This window comes from Oxyura jamaicensis, chromosome 10, assembly GCF_011077185.1.
Source record: "Oxyura jamaicensis isolate SHBP4307 breed ruddy duck chromosome 10, BPBGC_Ojam_1.0, whole genome shotgun sequence".
Classification (NCBI taxonomy): domain Eukaryota; kingdom Metazoa; phylum Chordata; class Aves; order Anseriformes; family Anatidae; genus Oxyura; species Oxyura jamaicensis.
In genome coordinates, this window is record NC_048902.1 from 11,225,476 (window position 1) to 11,237,812 (window position 12,337).

Below are 12,337 nucleotides of genomic sequence, written 5' to 3' on the forward strand. Positions count from 1 at the left end.
AGCACGTTTTTAACTGCAGTTATCCATGTTTACCCTTGTAGTCTCTACCATCAGGAAGGATTAAAACCTGACTCAATATCTTTGAGGGCATGATACAAGTTTGAAAATATAATTCAAAAATAAGGTTACAGTCATTTATTAGTACATGCTAATGTGACCTTGCTGCATAATGGCATGTGAGGAAAGCTTTCACTAGTTTCTCTTAACTACTTTAAACATTACCTTTGAAAACACGTTTGAATTGGCTATTCTCTGTGCTGCATAATGTCCAGCAAACTAAGGCACCTCTTGATTGCTTATATTAACATTACCTGATGTTCAGATAAGCTGGTAGGACATGGGGAGAAGTTGCTAGGCATGTGTTCACAGGAATAAATAATTCTTAAATGCCAGCCTTACTATTTATTTGGATCGTTTTCTTGCCAGGAGATAAGTCCCATCAGGCTGTTGCATTATGTCCTCATTTTTGCCATGTGGGTATGCGTCTCTGAGCTGGCATATTTCAGAAAAAAATCTTCCTCATGGCGTTCTTTAATCAAGAGGTTTCACAGTGAAGGAGACAAGTTTATAGGACAGAGTAAAATTTGCTTTGGTTAAGTCTGCCACCTGCTTTATTCTGCCCTACTACTTTACCCTCTAATAAGTTTTCCTATAAATATATTTACATCCAGCATTTGGGTTACTGTTCTCCCTAAGTTCTTAAAACTAACACAACATATTAAAAATTATTTATTACTTTTGAAGCTTGTGTATTAATTAACCCCAAATCCCTTCATTACTGATTTTTGTATGAAATAACTGTTTAGCATGAAGAGTCTAGTCTCTTAATTACAATCTTAGTTCTTTAAAAATCATGCAGTATGTTTTCTCTTAAATAACTAATGCTGATTGCTACCCTTCCAAATCTGCCTACCAAAGAAGGCAACTATTTTCTGTTTACAGCATTTCATGCAAAATTAACAGATAATAATTCAAAGTGAAGCTAACAGAAGATCAGATTGAACTGGATAAGGAGATGCAGGAAAAGGAACAGAAAGGACAGGTTGGTTGGAATAAGTTAATTTAAAATTTGAGAGGTGGATAAATACTGAAAAACAAAACAAAATAAATAAAAGTAGCACTTAATGCAACGGGAGAGACAGGAGAATGGCCCCAGAATGGAAAATGTTTGGGATGTTTCCTTATGGGTCAAATATGTTGTGTTTCTACGTGTGTGCATATGGTGGAAAACAGGCACAGAGAAGGAGATGATAATTTCATGATGCCTTCAAAAAGGATTTCAGTATTCCAAGCAATTTCTTTTCTCTGCTAATGGTTACTTAGCTTCAGTTTCTATTTTCTCACTAATGTGCTCAAAGCCTGCTTTAAACGTGCCTGTTCCTAACACTTTCAAAGTGTTAGGAACATTTCAAATGCTTTAGGAATGCCTGAGTCATTACAGATTTTATTTCATGTTGATGCTTTGGTTAGGAAAGGGATTTTTCTGAGAGAGCCATTTCTCTTTTTTTCTCTGATGGAAATAATTGTTGTAGTAAAGAAAGGATGCAATTCTTGGTGTAGATTTTTAACATCTTAACTTGATTATAGGTAAAGCTATGTTGTTTATTCTTCCCTCTCCCCTACCTGCAAAATAAGGAATTTCATATTGAAAACCAGGGAAGAAAATAAATAAATAAATCTTTTAGGCCTTGAAGTCATTCTCAGCCTTTGAAGGTCTTTATAACCTAATTATCTTTTGTCTGTGATTAAAAATAACAAAAATAAATAAAATCTAGTTTTTCTCATAGTGCAGAAGTCTGACACTACATCATCTGTTTTTGTTTTTAGTTGCACACTGAAGCTAACAGTAAAAATTAGGGAGTACTTAAGTTGTCAATAAAGATTACCTAAGAAGTTTTTATGGATGTCCTGAACATGAGCTGCACAGGTCCTGAACTAGAGTTAGGGTTTTTCACTGCAGATATTTCTAACCTGCACAGTCCCTCTGGACTGTAGGGAATGTGTTTAATGTAAGAGAGATGTTTATGAAGCATCTTTAAACATCTATCAAAGCAGGGGAGAACAAACCAAACATACTGGGAATATGATTTCCATTTACTTAAAGGAAATTGCTCTCCCAAAAAATGGTCTTTACTCAGCCCATTTATTTTCAGCTGCAAACAGAATAAGAATATTTTCAGCTGCTGTGGTTTCCTGGGGAACACAATGAGATGGATTACTATCTGGTAGGGTGTCCTGATACTACCAGGAATCTGATCCTGTGAGCAGCTACATACTTGCAATTCAAATTAAATGCCTCTTCCATGCCTCAATTACATCATCATGCACATACCCTTAGCTCTTTACAGGATTTATTCAAGTAATCTGTATTCATCTGTATCAATCTCTTATCCAGATCTACTTAGATTTGGAAGAAGAGGTAGCAGACAGTGTAACATGTCACGGTTACTCTGACAACAGTACCGATATAGAAATACACAGATGGACAATGTACTAGCTGTCTTTTAAATACCAATTCCGCATGGAATATGAATTGTTAGCTGTGTCATGGTGTACCGTTATCTTGCACTGTTTAAGCACATTGAAATGTTAGTCAAACTTTTGCTGCTTAGCGAATCTACAAGATGTATAAGTCTGTTTGTCTGTTGATACACGAATGAATTGCAAATTGTCACTGGAAAAACAAACAAACAAACAAACAAAAAACCTTACCTGTTATTATCAGAGTAACTTTATCAATCAAAATACTTTTTTTTTTTTTTTTTTTTTTTTTTTCAGGCATGTAAATGTTATTCTGATGTTTACACCAACAGAACAGCTTACTGAAAATTAACTGTAATGTGGTAGGAAGTGTTCCATGGAGATGTTTTACGTGGCTCTGTCCTTAAAGTCACACAGAGGGAAATATATATGGGCAAAACTTCCTTCTTCCTTCTTCTAATAACCACTGTTAGTTTGTGACTAACTCAAGAAAAATGGCTTACCCTCTTGAGGCTTTCACTTATTACTGATGGACTGTAGCTCGCCACTCCTCTTAGAGGCCTTGCCTCTTATTTTTCATTTACCCCATGTCTTCTCTCTCATGGCCACATCTTCTCCTTTCTCCAATAACCTTTCTTTGTTCTGCTTTCTTATGCGTGCTGGGCTCAAGAGAGGCCCATGCCCTTTGGGAAGGGGCGGAAGGGGGCTGCCCAACCAATTCTTAAAAGCCTTCAGTGAAAGACGTTGCACAACTTCCTCAGCTGGTAAATCACTGAGCTGCTTCAGCGTGCCTCCTTCCTGCAAATCACGCTGGTTCTTACATCTAGTGCACCACAGTCCTTCTAGCAGTCATGGCCTGGAAAACACTTTTAGGGCAAACGGTGCCATTCCCTCAACCATTTGTTATGGGTCATGCTTTGCAGCCCACCCTCCTCCTCGTACTGCTCTCCCATGGCTCTGTGTTTGTGCCCGCTCATCCCAAAAGACTGAAAGGAGGTGAAACGCATTCGTCTCTGGAGACTTGGGGCAAGCCCGACCGTCTCCTTCGGTTTATGATGGCAGCGGTAGGTAACTAAAGCCCAACACCTCGGAGCCGCTAGGCAGAAACCAGCTGCTGCGTGCCCGGAGAAGAGCAGAGCGCCCAGCTACGACCCAAAACGGGCGGGCAGCGCCGACACTTCACCACAGCCCCCTTCGAGCCCTCCCGGGCTGAGGGAGGCCTCGGCCACCCCGGGCCTCCAGCGGCAGCGCCGCCCCGAGGCCGGGGCGAGCCGGCCTCGCAGAGGGGCCGCGGCGTTCGGGCCGGCGGCTGCAGCCCCCAGCGGCCGCGGGGGACGGAAGAGGAAGTGGAGCCGCTCCGGGAGCCGGCGGCGCTGCGAGGCCCCGGCAGCGGCCGAGGAAGATGAGGGCTGCCGGGCTGCTGTGCGCCGCGCTCTGGGGCCTGCTGTTGCCGCCGGTAAGGGGCTGTGCCGGGCCGGGAGAGCTCAGGGAGGCGGCGGGGCCGGGCTGGGCGCTGCCAACCTCCTTCCTCTGCACGGTGCTGCGGGGGCCTCCGGACCTGGCCCCACGGCACTCCGGGGCCGCTTTGGGTCGGGCCGAGGCGGTTGCAGCCCTCCCGAGCTGCCTGCCTTCGGCCGGGCCCTGCCCGGGTCGGTGCCCCGCCGCTCCCCTGCCCCGGCCCGGCGTTAGGGGCTCGGCTGAGGAGCGCTCCCTACGCTCCCTTTTTGGCAGGGGTGTCTAAGTCACGCTGCGGGTGGTGGGGAGAGCTTGTGGTGTGCTTGTGTTCTGGTTTTATGGTTGTTCGGTCGTCCTACGTGACGTTTTGGTTGCTTTATGGGGAATCCTGGCAGCTTTTCCCCACATCCCGACGTGCGGCGCGCTGGGAGCCCAGGAGCTGCCCTTCTGCTTACCTTCCCCTTCTGGCAGGGGAAATAGGGAAGCCAGAAACCTTCATAATCTGATGAAGCCATGTAAAGGATATGCCTCCATTCAGTACTGCTCCACTAAGGTGTTTTTTTTTTGTTGTTTGTTTGTTTGCTTGTTTTTTTTTTTAACATAGTTTGTGCTTGTTTTGGTAAGGCAGGATCCAGTGTAATTCCCTGTGTAGGCAGTCACGGCTTGATATTCACAACAGCAGGCATGGAGCACAATGTTTGTTTGTTTGTTTGTTTTTTTAATCACCTTGAGAATGGCATTGGGCTAAGTAGTTTGTGTCCATCCCTGCGAAGTGCTCCCTTGCTGTTTGTGAGCCCTGTGCAGCTCTCATCAGTTGTATTAGGGTTTCCTGAACAGTGCCTTTACTCCCTGATGCTAACCCAACGGCTTGTTGCTGCTGACAGAGGAAAGGATTCTTCCTGCCCACCTGTAAAACTCCAGGCCCTGTGTCCTGCCTTTTTTTGCTCTACGAACACTTCAACAGGCCGGTTCTAGCAGTGGTGAGCAGTTAGGTCAGCTCCTTGAGCCTCAATATCAGCACCCTAAGAGTGACAAGGTGAGGAGATAGCGCTGATGTGTGGGGAAGGAGCGCTGCTGTTGTCTGAGCACAGGCGCTGGTTCCCCTGGTCACGGTGCCCCCAGGGAAGGAGTGTTTGTGTCACGGTGCCAATGGCAGAACTGCAAGATGGTGCTTGTGCTGTTTGTCCCTCTTTTTTTTTTTTTACCTTTTTACATTTCTCTGAGGTTCATGTTGTTACTTGCTACATACAAAATACCTTGTTCCTGTTCTGCACATTTGAGTTTCTTGTGTCTTAGCTAGATGCTAAATGTGATGGGTATTGTAAATACAGGCTTGGCTTGGTCACTCTGTCCCCTGGTTCCCATAACTTAAGGTGTTCTATGTGATGGGGTTACCACTACACTCTAAGTGGAACAGCCTGCCTAAGCTTATACCCCCACTGTGACAGGATTATGTATTAGGAAAAATAAGGATTAAGAGACACTATGAGATGGCTTCTTTTCTGTGAAAGATAAGGAGTTATACAAGAACAGTTTAAAGGTGGTAAAGGAAAGAGAGAAATGAGAGAACCACCTGTCAAAAACAGGATGAAATCTGTTTGAAGCGAGGGGCCATTGAGAATTGTCTGAACTTGAAAGTAAAAGTTGATGATACACCTTTAGTTAGAGACAGCTGTTACGCCTTTATTTCAGGTGCAAACATTTTATGCTCGAACAAGTCAGCCTATGGACAGGCCGTGTAGCCCTTATCCATTGTGAAACAAGGAAACTGAAGTAATTGTAAAACACTAAAAGTTCAGTAGGATGCAATGTGACTTCGGTAGGGATGTTCCAAATGAGGTGTAGCGTGTCATGTTTATCTCCCTGCCCATGGCGGGGGGGTTGGAACTAGATGATCTTTAAGGCCCTTTCCAACCTGAGTCATTCTATTATTATTTTTTTAACTTCTAAATGCTCTTTAGAGCAGCACCAGGGTAAACATCATGCTCTGGTATTCCCTCCCCCATCTTGTGAGCAAGAATTGTATTCTCTGATTCATCCCTAGAGCAGGGCAGCTTGCCAAACAAAACATGCGTATCAAATAAGCAAGTAATCACTTCTTTTAGACAGACTTGTGCTTGTGTGGCATTAACACTTGATTTTCTGGAGCACAGAAAATTCCTATTTTCCTTCGTGGAACAGAAAGAGCTTTCAATGGGTGGAAATGTCTAAGAGGCTTTGCACCTGTTAGAAGTTTTTTGCTTTTAATTTGGCATTGATTTATACATTCTGACAAGGGAGTACATTTGAGAGGAAAGCTTGATAATTTTGTACTGGTCATAAATTATGGAACAATTTATTTTAGCTGACATTTGAAGAACTGTTGTATGTTAAACAGTTAATGTACTCAGGCCCTCTGACACAGTTCTCCCAGCAGATGTTCAAACACTATGGCCAATATAATGGATTCCTCTGAAGACGGTTTCTTGCTATTCAAACCAGGCAGACATAACCTCAGAAACAATATCATCACATGTTTTTCTTTTCTTAGTAGGTCTCACTTGCTGTAGAATACTGATATGTTAGCCTGAGAAGAAATACTTCTGTAGCATTCATTGATTAGCGTTGTACATCTGCCAAATACTTGGGATTTCCCCCCCCTAGCCATGCCTACTTTTAGTTTAGTATCTCAGTATTCTTTCAGACCAACCTTGAATCTATAACAGGATTTCTTTTTTTTTCTTTCTTTTTTTTTTAATATATTGATACTTCCTGATGTTAGGGTCAGTCTCTTTCTCAAGAAAAAACAGTCAAAATGAGATCATCCAGCATTTTTCTTAATGTGATGCTTGTTTGAGATACAAATGATGCTTATTTGTTTTCACTATGCATCTGTAACTACATCTAATCCTCAGTCAGTTTGTTGATCCACACAGAAACCTGGCCTTTACTAATATATTAACACTGGGATAACTCATGGACTATACGTTACTTTTATGTACTTACATATATAGTATAAAGCAATATATATTATATAAGTAGTATACTGTAAGTGTATGTTAATCACTAAAATTAAGAGGTTTTAAAATGTATATGTATTTTGTAGTAAATACGAGAAATTATGTTACCTGAGGGACTTTGAGAGTAATCTCATCAGATTACTGTCATTGAGAGACCAGGATTTCTTTAGACAAATTCTTCTTAAAGTACAGTAATTGGTCTCTGTGCTTAAGATTATTTGATTAGAAACTATTCTAGGTATTGCCATGTAATACCTTTACTAGTAGGGGATATTCTAAATTCTACAAACAGGGAAGGCCTTTAAGCCACTTTTCTATACCCTGTTTTAATGCCTTTCTATATAAAATCATACACTTCGTTTGGAAAGTATAGGGTTCTGAATCTGACTAGCTCCTCACTAGTTTTCCATCCTGCTCCCCAGCTACCTATCTCTCATGGAATTAGTCATTGTACGAGTAAGTTAAATGTACGTATATCTTCTAAAAGCTCTTTCTCTTTCCTAACAGCTTTTTAGGAGAAGACCTTGTACACTCATGGTCTAAACTTTGTTTAATTTGGAACACCTTGGTTTATTTCAGATAAATGCAGATGAGGGAATCCTGCACGCTTCTGGAAATGGTGTACCTCCAGTAACAAAGGATTACTGCATAGTTTACAATTCTAATTGGATCTCTCTTCCAAACAGCCTGAACAATGCTGTAAGTAGTTGAGAGTCATATTTTCTAAGAGAACTACAACAGGAGATAAATGTGGGTCAGCTATAACTGGTCTTACTTCACTTTTTTTTTGTGTTAAATTGGTACTATTGAATACTTAGCTCTCGCATCCTCTACCCACAGGAATGAAAGATCTCTGTGTACTAGTAGAAAGAGATCCATGTAGAGAATGTTTCTGTACTTTAAAAAGTCAGTTTTTAAAGTTTATAAATATGCTATTCTGTCTGTGCTTAAAACCAGATTTAAATATGTTATTTTTTTTTTCTTTGCGTGTCAACAATATATCTGAGTTTTAGATTTGGGAGTAAAATTTTTCTTTATTTGTTTATAAAAATGTTGTAAACTTGTGAAAGATTTCTTATATCAGTTTGTCAGTTTGCTCTCCCATTTAATTGTCTTGTAACTTTTCTTAAACGGTGAAAGAGGAGATATTTCAGATGATCTTGGGTGTGAGGCAGAAGCAAATCTTTTTTTCAGGCATTCTTCCTATAAACAGGAAATAATTCATGTTTGGAAGTGATCAAGGCAGCAGTATTTTTCTCATTTCTCTTCCTTCCCTTCTGTCATTCATTAGCAGGTTAACTCAATGCAAAACAGAATAAAAATAATTTGTCAGTGTAAAATCTTTGCTGTTTTACTTTGTCCACTGGGATGTCATGCCTAACTAAAGAAAACTGACAAGTTTAAAATCATTGTCAATCTTGAACTGAAACTTTTTTTTTTTTTTTAAGTAATACATTTTTAAGTTTGACAATTGTTTCTGAACAAGTATTATACTTCAAAATTCTGGTTACATTATATCAGTTAGTGGAGTGTTTGTTTGTTTGTTGTTCCCCTGAAAAATCTGGAAATAACATAAACTGTATGCTGGATTCTCTAGAACTATACGCAGTGATTTTTCCTACACAGCCAGAGTTGTATGTTTGAACTACAACAACTGCTGTGAAACTGTGCTTAGAACAGCCAGGTATTTCAGCTATATGATGTTCTAAACAGCCTTCAGTATTGTCGGCTTTAGAAATTGCTGCCCTGATTTTATATTTCTGAATCCATTATTCTGTTATGCCCCTTTCTGGCAAACCTCCAATTAGGGAGAGTCTTAGAGATAAGTTTGCATTATCAGATTTCCTTCTTTCATACTTTCTGCTCCTCTTCTCTTTGCAGACTTTCACGACTCTGGAAAACCTGACTTCTACAGTACTCTGCAGTTCTTCTGAAGTTCCTTCTGGCTTAATGAAGGACAAAGCAGTTGTAGTGATGAGAGGAAACTGCACTTTTCTGGAGAAAGCAAGAATTGCTCAAAGATCAGGTGCTAAAATGCTGTTGATTGCCAGTAAAGCTAGGCTGGTAAGTTACAACCTATGATTTTCTTTTGTAGTGAAATAACATCTTATCTATTAGGTCCAAGTCATTGCTGTGCAGAGATAGCTCGGTAGTCCCAGAAGCAGAAGACTACAGGAATGTGTGGGATTCCAGCATGAGGCAACCTTCCCCACCAAGTGCAGTGCCAGTGCTACTGCTCTTCAAGGGACCAGAGGGGTCATTCTGAATTAGCTCTGTGCAATGCTGTTGCATCATCTAAAAGTATCCACAGCTGAATTGAATTTTTATACCGTTGCTTCTATCTTTAATCATGCTTATGAATGCAAATGATTGTCATTATCATACCATAATTTTCAGCAAACTCTGAACTCCTCATCATCTTAGATAATACTTTGTTTTAAACACATGACAAAAGTAAACTATTTCATCCAAAGCTGGAAGTAATGAAGGTATGGAGATACTACAGATACTTCTGCTTTTTTTGTTCTCTGTTACATCTGTAAAATATAAATACAAATATTTGCAATTTCAGAATTTGCGTGATAATCGTGAAGTTATTTCCTATGCTTCTAAAACAAGTTTAAAAAACAAGTTTATTTATTCTTTATAATACTGTAAAAGCACAGGACCTTCATGAATCCAGATGTACTTAGGTCAAAACAGGTGATGTTACCACCACATCTGCCTTCATTAACCCTTAAGATAAGGTGATGAACTAGCTCAATTTTTCTTCCTGCAAATTCACTGAAATGTAAAGGATAATCTGCACCTGTTTGGGCTCAATATACTTACCACTGATACTTTCTCTTCTAGGCTCCTCCTTCAGATAACAAGACTGATTTTGAAAATGTGACTCTACCAGTTGCTCTTATAAGATACAATGACATTGTGGATATGCAGCTGGTAAGTAATACAATTGCAGCATGTTATGGTTTGTACAGACTTAGATTTTTCATCAAATAAATAAAATTTCATATAAAATATGAATGTCTTCCTGATTTGAATGTGCATAGATACAGATTCACAGAAGGGGATGGTATTAAATCATGGAAAGACTTCCTTCTTCAAGTCAATTTGAGAGAATGTTTAATTAGAACACTAAGAATGGGAAACAATAATGGTGGGAGGGTAATCTTAGAAATCTTCATCCTAAACAAGATAAGCACCCTTCCAGTAGACTTGTGTAAAATTGCCGGTGCTTGGCAAATGTCAAGAGCCGTAGGCTGAGAGGTCTATTCCTTTTGCACAGAAACTAGAACAGTTGAACTTGTATCAAACAGCATGATATTTTGCAAGCAAGCGGTACCTTATCAGGTTGGATCTTGAGGATATTGTATTTTTATTTTTGTTTTTATAAAAATCATAGGCTCTGTTTCTATGGCATGACAGCATCTGTTATACACACGTTAGGTGGTATAGTTTGGTTTTCTGCTGATGAGTTCATGATGAGATGCCAAGTTTATGTCTTTTTAAAATCTGGTAGTTGTGGTATCTCCTACACTCTACATGCAGGGGGTTTTGTTGTGGTTTGTTTTTTCTTTTAGTTTCTTTTCCTTGATGTTTAATATTAGGATACAGAATGTTGCAGAGAGTTTTAAAGAAAACTATGTTTTCTTGGGTGTGGATTTTTTGGTGGTGGTGGTTTGCTTTTTTGTTGTTTTGTTTGTGTATTTAGTGTTAAATAGCTTTGCTAGGCAGGAGTTGCACAGCACATGTTTTTCTATGAATAGCAGAGGCTAGCAGTAACCTGTGTAGTCTTAGCTCCTTGGATTGAATTTGCAAGCTTGTTTCACCATTTCTGCTCTTAACCTTCAGAGCTGCCGTGGGAAGTTGGCTTAGGTAAGTATGTGAACTGAAACTGTCCCGAGATATCTGGGACTTTGGTTGTTTTCTCCTTTTTTATTTTTCCATTAAAGTTCGGTTCTTGTAGAGCATTGATGTGACTTGAAGGTTTGTGGTAACACTCCTCAGTCTGCCATAATCACTGATGAATACTGTGTTTTGGTTTAGGTTGTCCTCTTTCTTGAAACTTGTCCATTCAAGAAAACAAGCTTTGTGTGCTTAGCTGAGTGATTTTTATATATGCCCTGCTAACTTGGGGGGCAATTAGGGCAAGGTTAGATCTCCGATTTGTTCTAAAACTTCTCTGTATCGTTTGATTGGCTAGTGTGGTTTAGAGTGGTGTCACACAGAATCGCTCTGTGCAGCTACAGTAATTCACCAAATAACTTTGCTAGTAGACCGGTATGCCAGCTGTTGAATTGAGGGGGAAAAATCATTATTGTCTTAAAGACACTGTCTTCATAAGAGTAGTAAGAGACAAAGCCTTGCCTACAAGTGATCATTTCCTAGTTCTGATGTATTTTTTTTTGCCGTGGTTTTGTTATGCCACTGACAGTAGCTGTTAGGAATGATATGTGCTGCTTAGAAGCTGGCAGCCATAGTATTCTTCCTAGTACAGCTGTATATTACATTTTAAGGCTGTTTATGGCTTTCCAATTCTCTCTTTTTAATTAGAAGAGAGAGACAGCACAGTCTGAGGGGAGCTAGTTGGTGTAAGCATTCTTTGTACTGTTTCTTAGAATTAATTTCTGTTAGCTTTCACTGTTTGAATTGAGTTTATGAGGAAACTTGACAAGCATTAGAGGCCTTCTAGGAAGTGAGCTGCTCTCTTGCTGAGCTGTTACCTGATGGGCTGTATTTGATTGCAGTGCTCTCTGTGGTAGCAGCTGAGATTTCGGAAGATTTCAGAAGCTTTCAGTGAAGAGCGGAACACAATGAGATAATCGTTCTTGATTCTAATGTGAATTTTGCTTTATTAGATTCATGGAATTGAAAGGAAAAACTGGGATTAGATGTATTGGAGTTGAATACTAAAAACGTATAAGCCATTGATTTTTCTTTTCCTTTTGTTTTCCACATACAGGATACTGTAATTTGTTGTTTGTTTGTTTTGCCTTTATCTACTGTTATATACAATGGTAGTGTTTCACCAGCACTTAAATTTTCTTTCATGTTTTCTAAAAATGTGATTATCTGAACTGCCATAACTTGGGGCAAATGAATGACTTCTTTAGGCTGCAGTAAGGTTAATTCTGTAATTAGGTAATTCAGATGCTGAAACGAATCTGCTGTCTTCACATATGGCCCATGTATTGCACTACACTACTCAGCTTCCTATTCAGTCTCACCACTGCCAATTTGATCTTCCTGTAGCCAGACTTGCCCGACGTGTTCATCTCTTCTTTTTTTTATCCCACATGCAGGCTGTTAACAAATCTGTTCTTCTACCACGTCTCTGAAGTCTGTTTTCACTGCAGTGTTAGGTGCCTTGACTTCAACAACAGCTAACCTTTCTCATT

The 12,337-nt window shown here is 40.0% G+C and overlaps 1 protein-coding gene across 3 annotated transcripts in view; it reads left to right on the plus strand.

Moving 5' to 3' along the window:
* The first annotated feature begins 3,694 nt into the window (after positions 1–3,694).
* Positions 3,695–12,337, plus strand: part of SPPL2A (signal peptide peptidase like 2A) — a 29,138-nt gene continuing 20,495 nt past the window's right edge. Inside the window, exons 1-4 of one of the 3 annotated variants that reach the window (XM_035335563.1) lie at positions 3,695–3,937; positions 7,515–7,634; positions 8,817–8,999; positions 9,789–9,878. In XM_035335563.1, the coding sequence (XP_035191454.1) occupies positions 3,884–3,937; positions 7,515–7,634; positions 8,817–8,999; positions 9,789–9,878 (447 nt within the window). In that variant the 5' untranslated portion in view covers positions 3,695–3,883. The remainder of the gene's footprint in view (positions 3,938–7,514; positions 7,635–8,816; positions 9,000–9,788; positions 9,879–12,337) is intronic. The other 2 variants (XM_035335565.1, XM_035335564.1) reach the window with 2 other exon arrangements.